The 23299-nt window shown below is 40.9% G+C and overlaps 1 protein-coding gene across 1 annotated transcript; it reads right to left on the minus strand.

Annotated features, from left to right (window-relative positions):
- On the minus strand, positions 1–21469 carry tnpo1 (transportin 1). The gene is made up of 25 exons (XM_030786371.1): positions 21400–21469; positions 21141–21263; positions 19650–19725; positions 17807–17956; positions 16905–17011; positions 11874–12007; positions 11424–11505; positions 10877–10999; positions 10048–10166; positions 9625–9685; positions 9382–9553; positions 9115–9267; positions 8749–8974; positions 8355–8526; positions 8010–8096; positions 7614–7721; positions 7288–7446; positions 6767–6854; positions 6460–6558; positions 6188–6283; positions 4093–4168; positions 2117–2216; positions 1531–1605; positions 1035–1174; positions 1–450 (listed from the first exon to the last, which is right to left on the minus strand). Exons 2-24 carry the CDS (start codon positions 21243–21245, stop codon positions 1067–1069), a joined length of 2676 nt encoding a protein of 891 aa, XP_030642231.1. The 5' UTR covers positions 21246–21263; positions 21400–21469; the 3' UTR covers positions 1–450; positions 1035–1066.
- Positions 21470–23299: the final 1830 nt, after the last annotated feature.

Raw genomic sequence — 23299 nt, forward strand, 5'->3', positions numbered from 1 at the left:
CGTACACGGATTTAAAGCTTCATTGAACTCTGAGAATGGAAAATCCTTGCTGATCACTTTCCCTAGACGTCAACTTAACAATTTAACAGAAGTAGGCTAGGTGATGTCTTCCTTCTCTAACCCCTAATTTCCATTCCTAGTTAGTGTCCTAGACATTGGAAGGACAAATACAAACACGAATAACAGCATTCTCCGTATGTTTGCGTCTGTTTATCTGATTGTGATGTGAAAAGTTTTCTTCCCTCCTTTAGTTGGCCTGACGCTTGATGTTTTTTCTCTATCCAGCATATTTTTGTCGTTTAGCGCCATGGCTAACACCTCCCTCCCACCCCAACCAGAGGGGTTTTGGGGGCCAACCCCCACCCCAGATAGACCACCCTTCCCCCCCAATAAAGGGTTACATGTTCCCTGGGCATAAGAGGTTCCCATTCATCTCCCATACAGAAAGACCTACAATGAGAGAAAGACAGAGCAGTAGAGAGCAGTTAGATTAAATAAAGATAAACTGTTTGGTGGACAGGTAAACTGTAATATTCTTGTGTAAAGACAACCTCTGCTTCCATTAAGTGAGTGACATCTTAGAGTCAGCATCCTGATACAGGAGAAAGGCTGCACAGATCAATATGCCAAATCATTGATGTTAACTGGTGTAGTTTAAAAAATAAATGAATAAAACCCAAAAAAAAAGACCCTTTGGCTCTTAAATGACAGGCATTGTTCTAGGAGTACTAAACACTCAGAACATTAACTGGAAGATCTGTTAAGCTCATACAAATCATTAACTTTCCATTGGCCAATGTATGCAATATCAACAATTTTACACAATTAAATCATGGTGTGGACAGATAGAAATACAAAGCATCCTTGTCATGTTTACATCTGTACTTCACAACTGAACCACTCCAAGGGCATGGACACAGACTCAATCACAAAATGCATCTGTATGAAGAGTTGGAACGCAGTCAAAATTGGGGCCAAATTTCAGAGACTTCTAGTCTTACCTAAAATCACAGTTTCTATAGGAACAAACTCACCTACTAAAACAGGTCTGATGAAGTGGGAACAGCTAAACTCCATAGAAAGCAGCGAGTCTTTCCTTCAGTGGCAGTGGAAACTGGTCGGAAAACCGCCTCCAGTTCTCCTCTCCAACCTGGTTCTTAAAGCCATGTAAGATCTGGGGAGAGAAAACCAATAGATGCTCTCTCTCTTTTCCTTAACTCACATCTTTTTGCCTGTACACCAACAGAAAACAAATAAAACACCTATCTATTGTGATAATATCTCCACAATCTAATATTGCTTTTTAACTCCAGTCCCGAGATCCACTTATCAGCAGTTAACTGTTTTGATCCAGCAAAAACACACCTGATTCAACCCATCTACCAGTCAACAGCATCACTGATTAGAATAGTCAGTTATGTTACCGCAGGTCTGGGGCAGGATGGTGCTTTCCATTTGACCCCAAGGACTGGAGTTGAGATACTCTGATCTAGTCCATCTCTTGACCCAATGAAGTAATTTTATAATTACCTTATAGAACATGTCCCGCAGATCATCTTTTGGATTGACCCATGATGCCACAGCATCACAGAAAAAAATAAAGTCCTAAACAGTGGGGCGATAAAAGCAAAACTGATTTATAAAAACCAAGGTCACAAAAAACCCAGATATTTCAAAAATCTCTGAGACCATAAATACCTATAAAGCAAGCTTCATGGACTGTCTGTTCACTGATCTTACTCGCCATTAACAGGAAATGACATTTTCTCACAGAATGAGAGAGCATGCTCTAGTTCAGAAGTGACTGATTTGGATTTTGAATTGTACTTTGCTGTGCATTTTAGCTAGGAAAGCGAATCAAGAGGTCACGAAGCAATCTAAGGAAATTTTTCTCCCGTTGTTAGAAATTAAATAGTACCATTTAAAACTCTACCACAGTCAGTTTCTCTACCTTGAAGTAAGAGTACAAAATATAAGGTTAGCAAAGATGAGGAGACATGAAATTACAAAACTAGTTTTTCAAACTGGCTTCCAGATGTCTTAAGTATATCTTCTTTTTCCATAATTAACACCCGTTTATAGGACCCAATACTCATGTAATCAGTATAGGTCTCACCTGCACCACTCCGCCGGGGTTGACTGTGATCATGGTGCAGATTCCTCGGAAGGCTGAGTCTTTCTCCTCATTGTCTCTTATGTTGCGTAGAGAGGTGCACCTGCCGAAGGGAACCACCCGTGTTTTTTGTTTTTAAACACAAAGCCAAACACCATTTTACACATTGATTCAGATCCTTTGTCACTGGATTGCATACAGATTTAACACCTGACCTCCTCAGAGCACCTTTAGACTAGTGGTGGGCAACGATATTCCTTTTTTAGATATTACTGATAAGATACAGTACCTGTTTCTCAATGTAGGTTACTTTTAATCATATATATATTATGTAATATAATTATACAGATCCATCAAAGCACAACAGGTTATTCTGGTACAATTTAGCAAAATCTTCTGTCTTAACAACTGAATGCACATTATAAAAATTAATATTTAGGGCTCAACATCCAGAACTACTGCTGTACAATTACAACATAACTAGCAAGGTCATGGAAAATTAATATCCAAATCTCAAACAGTGCAATTACCTCCACTGTCCAAAGGAAACACTAAACCATTACAGAAACATGACCAGTTGGTCAGTTATAGAAATAACAGCTCCAGGGGAGCTTGTAGAAAACTGAGCCAATACTAATATTTGGCAAATGTAGTCTTGTGTTACAACAATAGTTAACTGGTGGGATTGAGACTATACTATTGAACATTCTGATTTTTTTGGACAGAAACAAGCAATGAAACTGACTTTTTTTTTTTTTTTTTTACATATCGGTGCCCACCTCTACTTCTACCTACTTATTAAATTAATACTACAGTCAACTGTATTCTGTGTTCATATACATTCTGATAGGTTATTCAATATTTTGAAATTCACTTCTAAAATGATTAACCATTCCTTCAACATTCTGATGAATTTTATGCAAATTTACCTCTCAGAGTATTTTGTAGTGATTGCTCCTGGCTGTCGCACATTTATCTTAATCTGTTCATTTAAGTATTAGTAATCCACTGTTTTCAATGACGTTATAAAATGGAATAAATGGCTAACATTCTTGTGGGGAGAAAATGATCACCTCTGTAGATAACAGACACGCACTGTGCATTTGGCCTGATGTCTACTCACAACAGAGACACTGTATGCAGTTGACATAGCACTGATATTTACTATGCTCTTTCAATTTTTTTTTTTTTTTTTTTTACCAATATCAGTGATTTAAATACATAGCCATCTATAGCACCTTGTGTTCAGCCAATTTCTGGTTAAGGATATTATCTAAGGGAAGTCTGGGACAGAGTCATGCAGCTGGAACTTGATGGAAGGACAAATGCTCTTTTTTGCAGCATTTTATGGACAAGCTTTTTTTTTTTTTTTTTTTTTTATCTGTTTTCTTGAACCAGCCCTTATGTGACAGTCTTATCCCATGCAACTCAATTAGTTGTTAGATAGCGACAATAAAAGACAAGAACAGAAGTGAAACTGAAATAAATCAATACTGAATACATGAAGGTGCTACTGAGGCAAATTAAACAAGATCCAAAGGGACAGGATTAGTCACATGGTTGGCAATGATTACGACTTATTTATACAAAACAGAAAAGAAAGTGAGAGGGAAAGAGAGAGGGAGAAAAACAGAGAGAAAGACCAGGCCCAATTCTCTTATACACCCTCCTTTGGTGAGTAACCTCTTCATGAATGATGTATATGAAGGGGTAAGGTATGTAAAAGCAACATGGCTGCAAGTCCAAGTACTTTGCTTTCATTAGACTTTTCTGGAATCTGTCAACCAGTCAACATGATACTGCTCTGAAATCAAAGAGCTTTAAGAGAACTGGAGCAAGGTCATGAAAGACAGAGAGAGAGAGAGAGAGACAGAGAGAAAGAGAGACAGTAAAAGACAGTGACAGAGAGTGATGGATAAGGAGGAAGAGTAGACAGAAAGAGAGGAAAATGAATGAAATAAAAGATTGAATATACACACCAGGGTCTTATAAACTGCTGTAGCATGGGTGCCACCTCTTGAGGACAAACGTAACCAAGACGACCAATTGTTATTGCTAAGGTAACGCAATCACGGTTATACAGCACCAAACGCCAATCAAGACATGAGCGAATGAACGGGAAGGGAAGGAGAAAACAAAGAAAAACAAACAAAGAGACAAACAAACAAACAAACAAGACAACTCAGAAACAGAACTCAACAGAATCTGTGTATGAGAATAAACACAAGAGTTCACTAGTGCTTGTACAAGCCCCAGACTATGGGGGAAATGTAAAATATGACCATCTAAATTAAAAATAAATAAATAAATAACCAAAAAAAAAAAAACCTCCATCACATTTAAGGGAGAATTCTTAGAAAACATGCCTTAATATACTGGACACTGGCCAGTTCTGCACTGCAATTAATGAATTCTTAATGTTGAAAGTATAGATGGTAAAAAAAAACATGTATCATTATTGCACGTTCAGAGTTGTCCTTAGAGAGCAAATCCACATTTTTGTTTAATAAGAGAGACTGTCCTTCAGAATGCATATACTTCATGGGCTGAATGAACATAAATCTACTACTTCTGTTTTCTAAGATTCTCTCCCTTAAACTCACAAAAAGGTTAATCCTTCAGCAAAAAAAAAAAATCTTCTTTTTTTTCTAAAGAAAAACAGATTACGCTATGCACACTACATGGAGAGGACTAGATTCCACCAGGTTCTTAAGAGGCACAGAGGAAGAAGACCTGAGTTCAAAAGACACAAAACTATGCAACATTCTCATTAAAAAGACAGGCATTTATGAACAATCCCATGACACATGCAGAAAGCAGATGACTGGCTCATTAAAGAACAGGGTTCAGTGCAGGATAGGCTGATCCATGGCTACAGAGACGGTGGGTAGGGTTGGACTTAACTAAAAACCCACCCACAACTTGTTAAGTTTCTTTCTTTATTTTTTTTATCCAATACAGGTCAATGAGACGCTATGTCCTGTCTATGGTTTAGGTGATGTGTATGGTGCAAGTGCTCTGTTCACGGAAATGCCAGCATGGGCATTCCGGGCTATGAAAGATTAGCGCTGCTTTTCTTATAGCAAAAAATGATTATCGGCATCATTGTTGTAACTGCAGTGGTCCAAGTTACATCATGAAACCAGCTATCCTGCATCAAACATTGGCCATCCTTAACTAAACAACATTCAACATCTATTGGCAAATATGCATTCACATTTAAAAACAGTAACTAAAACAACAGAAATAAACTGACAAACAGGAACACATCTACAAATTCCCTCGACTCCTCTGGGGATGGGTTGGGGGGGGTGGGACGGGGGGTTAGTTTGGGAAGTTACAGTTCACCCTTATTCCACATTATTTAGGGCTCCATTTTAATGGCCAGTTTGGCTCATTGACTTCTAGCTATGACAACGAATGGTACATAGCAATAAGAGTGGACTGTATGAGTAAGAGTGGTTGCTAGCTATAGGTGCTATACATTTCTCTCATCACCACAAAAAATGTTTAGAGAATGAATTAGCAGTTTTCCTCAAATAAAGAAAAAAAAAATCTATTTAGGTTTTTCAAAGTTAGGACAGTGAACATTTTTGGCTAATGAAAAGTTTTGACTCTTAAAAAGCCCTGAGACTCGGCACTCTTCACTCGCTAACAGCTTGACTCACTCACGGTCAATACTTCATTCATGTAAAGTTATCTAAAAAGATCTCACACTGACTTCAACAGAATCATTCACTTCAGTCAACACCCAGTCCCTGAACACTCACAGGCTTTGCTCTTCAGGTACTCTGTGTGTGATAACAAATGAGATAACGCTTCAGTAATAATTTATCATCTACTCCTCTTCACATGGGTGAGCTGGCCCTGTTCCCTCCCTCAGGGTAACTGTTTGCTGTTTGGGCGGAGTTATTAGCGAACCCTGTGAGGTTCATGGCCTGGAGTTCTTATGAAGATTAATAGACACTGCAGAGCAGAGGATTTGGGGGGGGGGGTTTGCATGGGAAGAGTTTTAGGGGGTAAGGAACACCGCCCTTTTAGGGGTGACCTCTCAGGCACCCCCTCTTTGGGTACCTGTGTTCTCCAACAGGGTCTTGGGTGTGTTGGGTCTGTTTATAATTTCTACCAGTTGGTGCAAAACCATGGAGACATAGGGCTGCATCTCAGAGCCTGGAGAAAGAGAGGGAAAGTTGTTTGGTCCTTAATTAAATATCATATTCTAAAAAAAACACACACACACACAAACACACACAATTAGATAGCATCTAAAAGTGATTACAGAAGGCAGCTCCAGCTAGGCTGGGCAATGTTGAAGTGAGACAAAGGGCAAATTTAAAAGTATTTACCCATTTGAATGGAGATTTCACCAATGGCCCATGTAGCATTATTACAGACTGAGATCAGCTCTGGATTCAGGTTAGTGCCCAGTATGGGCATGAAATCCGCTAGAATGGGCAACACAGAGAGAAACTATTCAAATTCACACAGCTTCCACAGGCACAGCACTGCAAAACAGACCCTCCATACTGTCAGTGGTTCACACACTTCACATTTACTAAGAGTCAAAATGTGTTTGAGTGTTTGTTCTGGCGTGTGTATGTCTGCATGTGGTACACTCATGGACTGTCTTAGATGCTGAATGTGTGTGCATACCAATGCAAGGCTTCACATGCTGGAAACAAGCTTTGGTTAGATCTCCTAACAGGGCGAACGAACTCTGGCGAACCTCAGGCATTTTATCCTTACAAAGACAGAGGGAGAGAATGAGAAAGAGGGGAAAAAGAGAGAGAATAAAAAAAAAAAAAAAGAAGAAGTAGCGATTGAAACAGAGAGAAAAGGCACAAATGACCTTCATCAAAGTGTCACAATACTAACACCACCATAAAAAAAATGAGTTGGAAATATAATTATCATTTGGTCTGATTTCTTTGACTGCATATTGTTACCTCCTGTTATAAGTTCACAAGTCTGTCATTCAAATAAAGCTCTATGAAGCATTTTAATTATTATCACCCCCAATTTATGTCTTTAGAAGAAGCCAGTCAAAGTCTCTTAATGAGCAGCTGTAAATATATCTGCTTAAGTTTTCTGATATCTAATTCTGCACGCTAAGCTTTAGCATATTACATAACTTCAACGTGTTACATCTCTGTAGAGCTGATCTTCCAAGTTACCTGCATGCACTGGTACATAAGTGTTAGAATATTGCTACGGGCAACCAGCTGTTCTATGTTTCCTCCCAGACCTTCAGCCAGTCCACTCAGCAGATCCAGAGCAACAATCATAAAATCTTTATCAGGAGCTTCATACTGATCTGGCTGGGAGTGGTGGAGCTGAGAGAGAGAGAGAGAGAAAGGAGAGGAAGAGACAGAAAGAGGACAGGATAAGAAACCAAGAAAAAAAAGGATGACAGACATATTTGTTCCTACCACAGAATCACAGACTAATTTAACTACATGAACACGCGTGTGTGCATGTGTGGGTGTGTGTGTGTGTGTACCATGGCCTGTGCCAGAGTCTTCTGGACGAGGTTGACACAGCGCTGGTAGACAGGTTCACAGTAGGGCAGGAAACCACTCTGCAGTGCTGTGGCCACTGAGGATAAACACTGCAGAGAAGGGACAGCAAACTCTGTCATCTCCACTCAAACTATTATCTATTGGTCTTGTAAGGATCACAGTGTTTTTTGGTTTTGTTTTCACTGGGGCTACACAAAATACACAACAGACACTTGAAGATTTTGAGACAATGACCACACTCGTTTCATTTCGTTCCTTTCGCATGAATCAAACGTTTGGGAGAGCTGTTAGTGAGGGTCTGAATGGGTGTAATGTTCAGTTTTTCCAGCAGGGGTCATGTTAAACTCTCAGCACTAAAGGGTGGCTGACAGCCTCACCTCCAGTAGAGGGAAAAGATCTTTATCCTCGTCTTTCAGCTGATTCCACTTCTGAATCAACGGAGGCATCAACATCTGTATGTATTCCTAGGGACCACATAATCACACACACACATTGAAACTGTAATTACAAGTTTATGTGTAGCGCAAGAGAGAAAGTGAGATACTCATTTTGTTCCCATATGATTAAGTTTGTACCTGTGAAAGAATGTTTGCATACATGTATTAAAGACAATTTTGTGTGTGCATGGATTAGCATGTGCATAAACAAAAATTGTTTGGTGGGTACATTTGCATGTGTGTGTGTGTGTGTGTGTGTGTGTGTGTTTGTGTGTGCGTGAGTACCGGTTTGTTGAGATGATGGCCCACAGAGTCGGCCAGTGTGCCAATGGCATCGTAGAGAATGAGCAGATTCTTGTGTTGGTATTTACTGAAGGCAAATACCAATGTGTCCAGAATATAGGCCAGGTATGGCACCAGCTCAGTGCATGCTTCCTCCTCCAGAGTAGCAAAGGCACTGAGTGAGAGAGAGAGAGCAGAAAGTCAAAAAGCAGAGAGTAAAGGGGGGGAAGAAGGAGTGTGAGAATAGGAAAGAAAAAGAGAGAGAGGGTGAGATTGAGACAGAGAGAACCATGTCATAATAAACTGAAAATCAGATCTATATGTGTGCCTCTCTCTCACACTCTCACACTCACACACACACACACACACACACACACACACACAAAAGAGTGTTTACCTGCATGCAGCCTCTTGCACGCGTTTGTTACTGTCCAGGATCCGTTTGAGCAGCTCAGTCATGAGTGGTTTGAGGTAGGAGTCGGGCGGCTGACTCACCACCCAGTGAGCATAGCGACTGAGAGTCCAACACGCAATGGACCGAACCAGAGCCTTCTTATCTGACAGACCCTGGACCAGGTGAGGAATCAACTCAGGCAAGTACGGGATCATACCCTGCATACAACCTGCACACACAAAGAGAAAGAAATCCAGCCATGTTCTCAAACCAATGGTAATAATGATTGAAAAAAAAAAAAACAGTGAGTGCATATACCACAGGGCCATGTTGTGAGCATGGGTTTGTGTGTGAGAGATAAATACACACCCTCTGCAATGGCTCCCAGTACAAGTATGCCTGACTCCTTGACAACCCAGTCGGGGTGAAAGAGCAGCTCTTTCAGCAAGGGGAGAAGGTGAAGCAGCAGGTCGTCACGGAACACATTGGCTAGGACATCCAATGCTGCTGCAGAACACTTCCCTGCAAAGACACGTCACACAAAACAATCAGAAGCATTTCGGGTGGTACGGACGTACGTGTGTGTGTGTGTGAGTGTGTGTGTGTGTCAGCACATGTGGTTTTTGTGTCTCTTACTAAGGTTCCAATCTGAGATGGTATCATCATCGTCCAGATCATCCTCATCATCCTCGTCTTCATCCTCGATGCCATCGGCTTCGTGTTGCTGGGCCACCGTGCGGGACCGATGGAAGCGTGGCCGGATATCCTGCTCGTTATCCGGGATGGCCTCGTCCTCCTCAACATCACCCTGAACAAACACACATGGTGAGTCTCCACTTTTCACTGGGTATGTGCATGTGTGTGTATGTACAAATTTACCTTGAGCAGAATGATGTCAATCTCAGAGTACTTCATCCCATTGACCAGAACAGGGGTTAATCTGAGAAGGGAAAGGCAGATCCATGAACATCAGCAGCCAATGAGAAGACCAGGTTACTTTACAACAGCCAATGAGAAATCCTGATTATTTTACAACACACAGTGGGAACTCCTGATTACTTCATAACAGCAAGTAAGATATAATTTATATCATACTGAATAGACCAGAGCAAACAACACCATCAATCTAACCCTAGCAGACAAAATATGCATTTCTTTGAAATAGACAGCACTGTGTCCTCAGTTTGCCAAGTGTGTGTGTATGTATGTAGTGTGAGGCATGCTTGTCCACACATTATGACAAAGTTTGTGTATGTCAAAGTTTAAACAGGTATGTGTGTGTGTGTGTGTCTGTCTACTCACTTTGCCAGGTGTCCACACAGTACGTCTTTACACACAGGCTGTTCTGCGAGCGTTAGCCAGAATTCACACGCCTCCAGAGCCACGTTCTCGTCCTGGTCTTGTGTGCGTTGGAGCATGTACTAATACAAAAGGAAAAGAGAGGCGGGTTGTGGGAATTGTAGTCATTTCAAAGCGAACACCAAGAGTACTGTCATAAATTCACCGCTGAGAAAAAAAAATCAAAAACATTTTGTATGCACATGATAGTCTGCAGGATGAATATTTATAAAAGACCTCTCAATTCATATGCTATCAAGACACCACAGGGAATCAGACAGTCTCTCTAAATTAATAGGGATTAATGTTAAGTTGTAGTCACGTGAAGAGCGGCCTACTGTCCACAAAATCGCTCCATAATTACATTTCTCCCCTGCTTGTGGCAATGAAGCTGAAATCCAGGACCAGTGCCTACAACTTTCAGGCATACCACTTCTCATAGAAATTATGTCATTTTTATGTGCCTTCAATGAACGACATCTTTATGATATGGTTTACATGAAAGGATAGCCAAAAAAAAAAAATTCTCCATTCGTTACATTCACACTGATGCTGACAGCACTTTGACCAAACCAAGTGCTTCGCACCCCTCTGACCCGACACTGCACGCAGTAAAGGGAGACGACTTCACGGCCGTGAGCAAAAGCGTTGGAGGATAACAGCAACTTGAGATCAGTGCATTCACTACAGTTAATGCACAGGCTAATTTTCAAAGCTATTTAAAAAAAATAACACGTTACGGCTGGAGGTCAGTCTTAAGAGATGAAGGTTATAGGTCTGACAGTGGTCTTACCTCGACAATGTTATGCATGTGAGGCAGTAACCGGTCCATTCGGACCTCCAGGAGCATGACGAGGGCTCGGCAAACGTTCTTCCTCACCTCTGGTTCTTCATCGCCAGCCAACGCAAACAGGTTCTAAAACCCAAAGAACACCATCACAGTACTCTGTCCCTGACAGAGCTTCAGAACAAAGATCTGTGACGAGTCATTTCCACACCGTATTTAACGAGACTTTATTTGTTTGTACTGAAATCTTTTGGATTACATGGTGAATTGAATTTCCCACAGGCATAAACTGCTGTGTGGCTTTATTCCCAAATGCTGAAAAGGAATGTAGAAATTCTTTTGGTTTTTAGTTTTTTGTTTCAGGTAAGCGCTACAGCTTAGAACTTGTGTAGGTGTCTGAGAATTTGCATTCTCAAAGGCAGGCTTTGGATCAGAAAGAAAACATCAACAATCACTGTCATTGTTACGGGTCCATGGTGAACATGACTTTGTTGTATTTGTGCAGATGTGGGGTAGAGCTCATTTAGTCACTGAGAGTGGAAAGCGCAGGTACCTCAATGAAAGGGTCTATGTGTAGCATCAGTGCTTGAGTCCTGCTGATGATGAACTGGTTCACACAGGCGATAGCATGAGACCTACAGCACACAAGAGCACATTCACTGGGCTGGTTCAATTTAGACTCACAATTCTGACTGCCACTGCCTACAACAAATTAACAATTATAATCACAGAAGTAAACATCTGAACGTGTTTTTTCCCCCAGCTGCAATAAGATCTGTTTCACAGTAATTCCTCCCCCTTGTACAGTCGAGGACCTCTAATGGCTGTACATTCCACCTCAGAGCCTCTCCGTTTCGAGGCTTGGTTTTGGTACACGGGGCTTTGGGAGCCCTATTAGTTTAGCTCCCCACAACCAGACAGTGCTTTATGAACCTCATCTGGAAGGTAATTACACGTGAGCTCCGTGTCGTAGAGCTGCAGTCAGGAGGACTGGTAATCTGACCTGATTTTGGGGCTGCTGTGCTTAAAGAACTGCAGAAATTTGGGGATCATGACATTGAGAGGCCGATCCAGCATGTCACTGTCCAGGATCTCCGCAGAGTCCTCGCAGATCTTCTGAAGAGCCCCAAACGCCCCCTGAGAGACAGAGACAAAATTAAGAGTACACTCCAAATCCAGCACAAAAATAGCAATCACATGCCAAAATTGGCTGGAGATGCCTCTGAGAAACAATGCTTCGGATAAAGAGACTTCAGATTATCTCAGGAAATACATGGAAGCTTTGAAACACAGATGTAGGACTATCTCCAGTTTGGAAAAAGCTGTGAGATTTTGTTAGTCAAAAGAGAGAAGTCAGACTGAAACACCGGTGTAATAAACAGATGCTGAACATAGGGGGCAGCACGTGCGTGAGAGTAGGACTGATGAAACCAAACCTGTCCAGTCAGTTGAAAAAGGTGTGCGAAGGCTCCATTAGTCACAATCTGAAAAAGATCCCACTGTCTTAAAGCACAATATACTACTGACAGCATCTTTTTATTCCACTCCTGATTCCGCTGCGCATTATCACACTGGCATTAGACTTGTCTGAGGCTTGGCTACGTTATAAAAAATATACTCGAGGAGAGAAACTGATAAACAGAGGTGTAAAAGAAAGACTAAGGTCAATCCATAATGGACTATGTTTGCGCTTAACTGACTGATGACTCTCTACTGCTTCCATAACTTGACATTATCTGTGATAATAAACTAGAACCCATACAAACCCACATCACCTCCTCATCCGAGACAACACACAGGCCCTTATGCTTAAGTGTTGTCTTGCTGCATATTTTTTCAAGTGCTGACAACTGTGGAAACCTGAGATCTCAAACACAGTAGAAGACAATGTAATAAAAAGCTAAAAGAAATCCCTTAAGCTTTCATCCTCTCTGTTCATCATTAATCTACATTTAACCACATCTGTCTAACCCCAGCAAAAACAAGCATGACCAGGTCCTCCACCACATAAACTGGACATCCATTTCAGTAAACCAATGACAGACTGCAAAGTGACACATGCAAGCAGACTATTAACATTTAGGCAGTCAAATGTTTGCTGGTATGAGTAATGAAATCTCAGAATCTCAAATCAGCTACATTTCTCTCAGCCCAATGGTCTACTCTCAGTCTCCTAAACATGCATCTCACATCGCCTCATACAAGCCCCTCAGACATTAAACCCATGTCAGATCCACAGAAACAGAATGTCCAGTCTCTACTGTTTAGGATGGTATAAAAGGGACATTCAAAGTAAAGCTGAATTGTAAGGACAAATTAATTTAAGCCTAATGTAGTTACTGACAAATAAAAGCATTCTGGTGTGCAAAAACAGCAATAAGAGAGTTATTTTTGGCATGGAACAGTATATTACATACACTATATTCACTTAACAAGCGGTCTGAAAGTCTGGTCAGAGCTAGACTGGGGTCTACTGCTGGATGCGTATGTTGACCTTAGACTCATTTCTTCTCTTTCATTTTTGTTTCAGAAAAAAATGAATTTGAGGAGAATTTTTTATGAACTCTATGCTGCTGCAATATGGTTTCTAAAGCTCAAGCTCGGAACTGATGTGCTAATAGGGACCAAATACGGCTCTCAAGGCTTCTCTAAAACAGAACGACAGAATGAGCAGAATGCATCCAGAATTCTGAGCTCCAAGACATCTCACACATGAGGATTCCAAACAGGGCTTTAACAAAGGGCGCCGCGGCAACAGAAGCTGTCTGGGATGACTGTCACCATGGCAACTGTTTCCGTCGTCAACGACAGCTGGCTTGGGAAGCCTGTGCGTGCTTTGAGTAAGAGAATGGAAACGGGAGGGAGGCAGCGTCTGAGTCCTCAAGGTCAAAACGATAATCATTGCTATGGGAAATTACAAATTCTGCACATTTTAAATATTGGGATATGGCGGATAATCTGCCAGAGCCTGATGCACAGCTTTTGGATCAAAATGGCTTTTGGATCAAAATACGCTAAGTATAAAAATGCAGTTAATTTGGGCCATGGGATTATGGATCAGACACATCAACAAGACATGGATTTCAGAAAAATGGACATATTTCACTGCCTCAACGAAGATTCATTTCTGATAATAAGGCACTAGTATACAGTTCATGAGGCCCATCTGAAAATATATGCATGTGTTCCTTTACTGTGATTATGAAAAGATTAAAGTCACAGCCAATGGAACTTAAATATGTGTTTTGGATACACAGGACAGTAATACCCAGGTAGCCTCTTCTCACCAGTAAATGGTGGCTATTTTATTATGGCTACATGAGGCTTATTCAGGCAAAAAATAACAAATATTTATCCAAAAAGTCTACATCACTTGATGCAAAGTTCATCCTTGAAACATAAACAATTTTGCCAAAACTACTGAATTCATGACATTCTCATAACTCTGTACAAGACCACCGCTCCGTAATGACAGATGTCCCAGCCTGTGAAAATATAGACAATCATTTCCAAAAATATCACTTGGTTTCAGGTTGTTTACAAGAGAATATATCAGGCAAATCATCACCAACCTTGGGCAATAAAAGGCTAATAAAAAATATCTGTTGATCTCTGTACGGAGTTTGTTGACATACTCTGTAGAGTTTAGAAGAGCTTATGTTGGACTTTGGGTGTGTCTTTCTCAGGCAATACCTCTGGGAAGAAGGAAGGGCACAATGCAGACGATAAAACTCAACGTCACCTCGCCAACATACGATCGGTTCGATGCAAACACGCCCCGGTTCAAACCCTCCATCACCCCTGTGACTGTAAAACTGCTCCCACCAGAGCTAAATAAAGTCATCAGCAACATTCTAGAAATGTCTGGAGTCTCACACCTGCCACCCGGCTTTTATAACTCCATGCAGAGCCTGGCGTTAGCATTAGAAAGCTAACAGGGGCTTTTACACACAGCTATAGGCACCTACCTAACGGTGTTTAGTCACTACATGCAAAAGAGCAGTACTCTATCCCATTAGGACAACTGCCACTCTCATCTGCTACGGCAAGTATGCATGCACAATGACTCACATGCTATACACACACACACAGATAAATACCACCTTCAACCATATTAAGCCAACACTTCAGGGAAAGATGGACAGTTTTATTCCTGCACACAAGATCTGCATAAACAGACCAGCTTCAACCACTGAACATGCATTTGATTTTGTAGGAACTACTAAAAAAAGAAAATTTTTTTCACTCACTAACTCCGTCAAAAATTCAGGGTCTAGTTCTCTGATTTCGCCCTCTGTGTAACCTAATGTTTTTCTAGCCCTCTGTTGTAACCTACTGTCTCACACAGCCAGTCCTCAATGCAACAAATACACATACTCTGCACTCTCATTTTTATTGAACACTCAGGCAGAGAATATTTAGGCCTGTGTGCTGAAGACTGCAAACATGGTTCTGTAATCTCTATAAAAACACTGTCCTGTGGCATGATCTCAACTCGGACTCACAACCGCAGAAAATATCTGAGCCAAACCTGGCCTGCTGAGCAAGCTCCATAAAGACCTAGCTCCCCATACAAACATACACGGTAAGAGGCAGTGTCCCATGATAGAATGAAACATGGGCATGTGTCTGTGTGTGTTTGACACAGGGAATGCACATGACCTCGTTGTGTATGCTATCTGAACAACGAGCGTGTGACCTTTTTCTCACAGGTATGAGGGTGCCTAGCTGAAGTGAACCGGAGTATGTGTAAAATTAGACAGTGTCAGTGAGTGGTTTAAGCGTATAAACAGCGGAGTCTGAGTCTCATTATATCCCAGGGGGGAGGTCATGCCCTTCAGTCAGCGTTCCTCACATCCCATCCTGGAGAGCGAGGGTCCGGCTGCTTTTTGCCCTCGCCTCGCAGAATTTCATTCATTTATTTTTACTTGCAAAACAGGTATGTGTTGTCTTCATTCTAAGACCTCAATTGTTAGACATCATAAACCAGCAAGCTTCTGGACCTTTAGAACCTGCCTTAAGGTACAGTAAAACACACACGAACAGTTATTACCAATGTTATAATGTGACTTAAACGAACCTCGTAATTAGATGACAAGAGTGTTTCAGAACTACTATTAAGCTACTTATGCAATTCTGTGCATTCTATGCCAGTGTGTGTGTGTGTGTGTGCGTGCGTGTGTGTGTGGGAGAGTATGAATACGTAAGCACAGATATGTTTTCGTTTCCTGAGCAGCGCATATATCATCAGTAAAAGAAAAAAAAAAAGAAACACACACATACAATTCCTGTACATCTTGTTCACTTTCTTCAGCACACAGAGCTCTCTGCAAACATCTCTGTACTAAAGCTTTTCCTTCTTTACGGTGCCACCAATCAGCGTCCGCATGCACGCACACACACACACACACACACAGACTGATAGACTTTTATTTACTGCTGCTGGACACCCTCCAGAGACTGCAAAGCGCCATGGGATAGGGCTATTTTGGGTGCTTGTTGCAAGACAGCTTTTACCCATAATGCGACAGTGTGCAGGAATGTGGCGAAGCTCTAGGTTAACTCACACAGGTCAAAGCTAACTTAACACAAAAACTCAGCAAATCTGCAAACAAGCAGTCGAGAAATCTAGCCTCAGAATACTGCATCCACAACAGAAATCAGTTTTAAAACCATAATACTTGAGAAGTCATGCAGACGGTTGGAGGGTGTAAAGGTGTGTTCGTACAGACGTGTCTGGAGCTACATGATCTGTAGCTGCTCACAAGAGCAATTCGTGTGTGTTTGAGTCGAGAGAGAGAGAGAGACAAAGAGGGAGATGGAAGAGGACTGTTACATCTGTTACAGGGTCAGCATCTTGTGTGTTATTGTGTGTGTGCAGAACTATGTCTGATAACACGTATAAGGGGATCCCCAGACTGATTATGGCAACATAATTGCCAATCACATATCAAGGTAGTCAGAGAGATCTGGGCGTATATACACCTACACACACCACACAGAGGTAAAGAAAAAGAGAGAGAGAGTTTGTTACCTCGCAGGTGTTGTAGTCCTCTGAGTCCAGGAGAAGACAGAGTTTAGGCAGTAGCTCTGGCCAGTTCTGCAGCTCTCCTTTAGAGGCTATAGTAGTGATGAGAATACCTGAGCGAGAAAAGACAAACGGGTTTGCACTGTTTGATATATATGTAAAACAACAGGTTGGTGGTGTTCCTTCAGATCACACAAATCATGAGAAGCCTAGGAGAAACACTCTTTTCCCTACACCAGTCAGCCAGGATGTTCAGTAACCATGGCGACACAGCAGCCCAAACTGCAGGCTAACCCAGATAAACAGAGAGATGAAAACATTACTGCTCATGTCTATACTGCAGCCCTGCTAAGCAAAGTCCACAATACTCCTCGGACGTTCAGACAGATACCTTACCACAGACCAGCTCCTTTGTACGCAAAAAATATATAAACTAAAAATCCTAAAAAAAAAAAAAAACATCCTTTGCAGTGTCATAGAATTGAAGAGATGAAAACAACATTGTAGGAAGCTATTCAGCAAAATAAAAATAAAAAAAAAAGAGAGAGACACATTCCATCAGAATGAGTCCCAAACAGAGTAATTTTTGTCTCTAACTGTTCTCTACAAATAAACATGATGAATTCAAGTCTGTTTTTTTGGGTGACGAAGTCAAACTGATCTCAGTGCACGCTGACAAAATTATGCCCGTGTAGACGACCACTCAACACAAAAAAAAACCTCAAGCAGGCACTACTGAGTAGTGTCATGACATCCCTGTAAGCCCTCAGAACCATCGCTCTCTCTCCTCTGAACTGGCATTATTTCACTATGATCACTGAAACATCTCCTGACTTTTTATGAGTAACCTGACACTACCAGACATCTACACAGATGCAATCAAAGCCCAGCAACAAAGGAGTGCTTACCCACAGTGGCTCTAATTAAGGGTGAGGAGTCTCCAATGTTCTGAAGACACTCATTCTTGATGAAGTCAGAAACTCCATTGGGGAAACTCTGGTAGTGAGCCTTCACATTGTTCTTCAGAATAAGCCCGCTTAGAGAACGAGTGGGTTCATCTGTCGGGGAGAAAGAGAGAAAGAGAGAGACAGACAAACAGACAGACAGAGACAGAGAGAGAGAGAGAGAGAGAGAGAGAGAGGGCACAAGAGAGAGTGTCATGTGAGAAAAGAAAGAACAGAGAGGTTTGAGTTCATGGACAGGGAAAAGGAGTAAAAAAAACATCCTCCTCCAAAAAAAGAGGTGTACTCCGAAAGTCAACAACTTCATGGAAGAGCATGACTAGGCAAATCTCTAACATGCATTTTGTGTGACGCTTTGCCTTTGGAATGTTTTTCTTTCATTTACTCTGACTATCATCTTCATCACCATACTACACACCATAGAGCACGCTCAGTCAAGACTGAAAAAGGGTATTTCATCTCAGCAACAGTGGTCAACCCTGGAACATAACACAAAACCACCAGATTTTTTTTTTTGTATTTCGTAGCAATTCCTTTTGCACTCCAACATGCCCTGAAGGGCCTGTGGATTCAGGTCAGCTGGAAATTAGGTTACATAAAGCATTCAGAGCAAATGCATTTTCACACAAAAATTGCATTACCATTCAAGGCTATGCAACAGAGCAGTCCGTGTTTTTTGATGTATCAAATCGCTGTTTATTCTAACTTGTTCATTTTGAAAAATCATTTTCCGACATCGACTTTTGACGATAACAGCTACAATAAGATACAATGATAGCTCCTCCATTCACCAAATCAGTGTTTTAAAGTTGACTTCTTTTTCCCCTTAAGAAAATCCAGCGGGAAGCTGGCTGGTAGAACAGTTCAACTATTGCACTACTGGTGATCTGTGCTACAGTGCAGTTTGCTCTACCACTCAAATGACATTGCGATATTAATTTCTGGCTCATTTTCAGCCCAAATTTATCCTATCTGTATCTAGTCAATGCACCTTCAAACAGAGGTATGCTCTTTCAGGCCAAAAAATACCACCAACAAAGTCAATTTCTTGCTTTCCAACTGCACGAACTAGGTTCACAGCTTATTAGATTTTTGTTGACATCACAGACATTACTGTCAAAAATGACAGATGACATTGCTTTCCCTGTGATTCTTTCATATAAATACTGCAAAAAGACATGGGTGTAATATCACAGAAAGAAAACCTTTTGTCAGAAATCACACTCTTGGCTTAACACGAGAGTGCAAAAATTACATCAAGGTTATCATGTGAGACCAGCGTACACTATTGTAAAACCCCGGTCTGAATGACAGCTTTATTCATGTTGTCTATTTGCAAACCATCCTGGACATAACATGTGCAAACAATGCAGCTTCACATTAATTGACAACCATTTCCTCTTAAAGTGAGAGATCGGGTTATCGTGGATTTCCAATAGGATTACCTATATTCCTCAACAGCCTCTGACCTCCATAGGGAGAGGGAATCTCGATCTACTGTCCACATAGAGTCAGAGTAATGTCAGTCGGATCATACCATATCATGAAAGCTGACACTTCTCCATATAAATTACAGTGATACTATGTAGGCTAAGTAAACGATGTACATGAATTACGTGTAGAATGCTGAGAATCCCAGGCTACCCATGCAACACATATAATGTGCAAGATATATCTACCATGCATTTTAAAAATGTGTCAAAAGTACTTCTGTGCACATTAACAGGTATAACTTTATAATGAAAAGCATGGAAATGCACAGAAGAGAGGGAAAGAAATACCAGCGTACCTTCAGATTTTAACTTTGTCAAGACAAATATCAAATAGTTGTTGAAGTCTGGAAATTGATTGAGCTGTTCAAGTTTCTGAGGAGGAACTGGTTAAGGACAGGCCTCTGTTAAAACCAAAAGCAGACAATGGAAGCAGCTGCAAGGCACTAGGTAACATTGCATTTCTTTGTGCTGACCACTGCTGGGCATCACATCACAAAGCCTAAGTCACATTCCTTTATAACAGGTGGATGGCAGACCACATCAAAGCATTACTCGTTTACCAAATATGAAGCCGCGGTCAGCACATCTTAATAAAGGACAAACGGCACACCCGAAAACGCCCCATAGTCATATCCATAAGACGGATTTGAAATGCATGACTTAAAAAAGTCAGTGAAACAAAGGATCATGGAGACAAACACACCAATCCTCAGGAAGCATCTGTCTGTCACTTCAAGCACATTGTCGTGCAGAACATCACACAGAAACTAGCATTTTCGAGACAGAAGTTACATTTTCGGTAAATTAAAAACACACTACAAATCAACAGAAAACAAACTGACTGAAATAACCAATAACTTATGTATTATTATAATCTCTGCCACTAAACCACGCCATTTTAAACTAAACAATAAAAAGAATCAGCAGCATCCTCCGAAGAAACATCAAACACATCAGGAGTGACCTTCAAATGTGTACTACCGCCGACTGCTCTATCGTACAATTAACGGATAATTGCTATAGACATAATGTCATTTGAACACACTGACTACATCGTCACAGTCTTTAAGAAAACAACAGTATTCATTGTAGTGGCTTGCAGTCACATTTACTGTAATTTCTTTGTCTGAAGAAGTCTAGAATATTCCGATGTTGTCAGAATAGATTAAAACATAATAGATTTAGTTTATTATTCGCAAGCAACAACAAGGACAACATCACTAACAACAACAATAACAACACTAATAATACTAATACCAATACTACTACTACTAATAAAGGTGAAGTAGATATAACAAGTGTACCGACACATCTGTAAACTAACTGATGACATATTAACGGTACAGCAAATAACTTTTGAGAAAGTCTGGCGAAAGATCAGAAATGCAGGTAAAGATTAGCTTTGTTGACAAACTGGCCTTTTGATTTGTATGCCTGTCTTTTACACTCGTGCTAGTGCTTAGACAGTCGGTAGCTAACCTAATGTTAGCCTCACCTACACAGTCATGACACGCAATCACATTCACCGATAAGCAGCTACGGCTGGCATTCTACATAGATATGTCGTTAGCGCAAATCGTTTAGAGATAAACAACAATCGTGAATAAAAAACAGAATCTTATCTTACACAGAAATTTAGTAGATAGCCATCCTAGTTAACGTTATGAGACAGGCAAGTACAGTTAGCTAGCCAGCCGACAGGCTAGCCAGCCAACAGGCACAACACCCTGGAAAATGCAAGTAATGCAGGGTTAACATCTCTCATTTGTCGAAGGGTAAAAGGATACTTGTTGGACGGATCTTTGTGTGGTTGTATCAGGTGACTGAGACTCCTTGAGAAGTTGTAAAATCTGTTGAAGTCCTTGTTCATCTGGTTTCCAACCGCACTCCATCTTGATTTGGCTTCTCTGCTGCAATGAGTCCAGACCAGACCAGAGGAGCTGAAACTTTGCGATTACCAACTATTTTACAAATACAAATGGACCAACGACAACTGCCCTTGGCCCCTCCAAGTCCTCGGTATAGTTCTACGTTTTTGGAACCTACCTTTGATAATGTGCTTTAATATTACTTGAGTTTTAGGATCCTGAACTCACAGACACGAACAGCTTGCGGGTTAAGTACATTCCGTTTTGGCCAAGTCCACCCAGTCATGGCGCATTTACACCGATAAGCTCCTAAGCCTGCAGGTCCTAATGCCTCTCAGTCTCCGAACATGATGAACGTTTCCAATACCCCCGGCTATTTTATTAGGTCAGATTCTTCTCATAATGGTGCTATACAGGTTCATTATGTTGCTAGGCACATTAGAATGATTATAAGACTTCTGCTTGCTCGACCTAATTTTGACAGAATATGAATACACATTAGTCCTGTTTTTAAACCAGTAAGGTAGTAATGCCGAACAGATGTGATTCTGAAGACTGTAAGTAGAATCATATTGCTGGATGCAATCATTAATCGACCCTTTTATTCCTCAGTATCAACCAGCCTCTTGGTTATGAGTAACTAAAAATAAACTGCGGGTTGTTTCCACGAAGGAGACAACACTCAATCAAACATTTAGCTTGTTCATTTTATTAAATTAATGATTCAGATGAGGACAGCAACATTGTGGGACACGACCTTAAGGCCCAGATTTTGTCAGCTACAGCTGTTGGGGCTGGATTTTAAAACGCATTAGGCTATCACTTGGAAGCATTCTGAAATGCGTTTGTCCGTAACACAAAAACGCTGCGTCCGGTTTTTTGGTATTAAAAGTCCCTAATTAGAGTGCTACAGTAATTGTACTTTCTGAACAGTTTTACTGGAAATAATTTCTGTGGCACTGCCACAAATAATATTCTCTGTACTATACTTCCAAGACTACTTATGTTATAAAAAGGAAATCACAGACACATGGAGAACACCCAGCAATAGAGCCACATCATCTCTAAAAATGTAATATGATAAACTGCTCATAAAGTAACACAAGTATATAAAGAGTTAATTACATATATTTTGTGACCTGGATATTGTTTACTGGATGTGACTCTAACCATTTGAATGACTGGCAAATAAACGTGTAAATTTTAATGCCAACATAGACCACTTTCTGCTCATCAGAACAGAAAGAAAGGACATTTTAAAATGGCAAGTATCTGCAGGCCTGGGACACAAAGGTTCCATGAGGTATAATATAAGAATCATCTTGAGACTTCACAAGGCAAGCTCTGCAAAAGCAACAACCTTTGTTCACCCTCATACCGGCAAAAGCAATAAATGACTTACTGCCAACCTCAAGGCAATACGACTTGAGAATTCAAACAGAAAAATGAAAATTTACTTAGACAGTCTATCTCCAGGGAAAGATGAAGAGAGAGAGGTTAAAACGCGACAGAGAAAGACTGAAAGAGAGAACTGGGGGTGGGGTGCACTGGAAAAAGAGGATGAAAAAATTCATTATACAGAAAGCAGCATTGCAGTTGCTCAGCTATACCAAAACAGCCCGCCCTTCAGCAGTGCTGACATTTACTCGGACACAATATTTCCATTTGCAGAATTGAACTTATAGTTCATTTGTCATCTCCTGCAGTATCCCTCAAGAGAAACATGTATGTTATGCTGCCAGTGAGAAAGGCACCTCGCTCTTTCTATATAGCTTAACCTTAAAGGACCCAAGTGTCACCTGAGAGCTCATTAACTCGGTCTAATGCCCCCAATACAATGTGCTTCACCTTAACTTAGTGTGTCTCTGCCTAGATCATTACCAAGCATTTCCATTACCAAGCATTTCATCAGTTTATTTCTCTGTCTTTGAAAATATCATTTTGTAGTAGTCAACCAGTGTTGATATGTTGACATAGCACCCAGGAAAGACAATCTTGTGTTTTTCTTCAACACATCCACCACAAACCACCTACTTCTTTAGACTGAAACAGTTAAGAATGTGTAATGCATGTGTATT

The sequence above is a fragment of the Chanos chanos genome, chromosome 10 (genome assembly GCF_902362185.1).
Source record: "Chanos chanos chromosome 10, fChaCha1.1, whole genome shotgun sequence".
In the NCBI taxonomy this organism is placed as follows: domain Eukaryota; kingdom Metazoa; phylum Chordata; class Actinopteri; order Gonorynchiformes; family Chanidae; genus Chanos; species Chanos chanos.

Coding starts and splice junctions, on each gene's coding strand:
- tnpo1 (XM_030786371.1), bottom strand. CDS start 21,245: ATGGAGTGCGGTTGGAAACCAGATGAACAAGGACTTCAACAGATTTTA. Junction 17,012..17,806: donor CTTAATTAGAGCCACTGTGG/GTAAGCACTCCT, acceptor TTTCTCGCTCAG/GTATTCTCATCACTACTATA. Junction 12,008..16,904: donor AGGACTACAACACCTGCGAG/GTAACAAACTCT, acceptor TCTGTCTCTCAG/GGGGCGTTTGGGGCTCTTCA.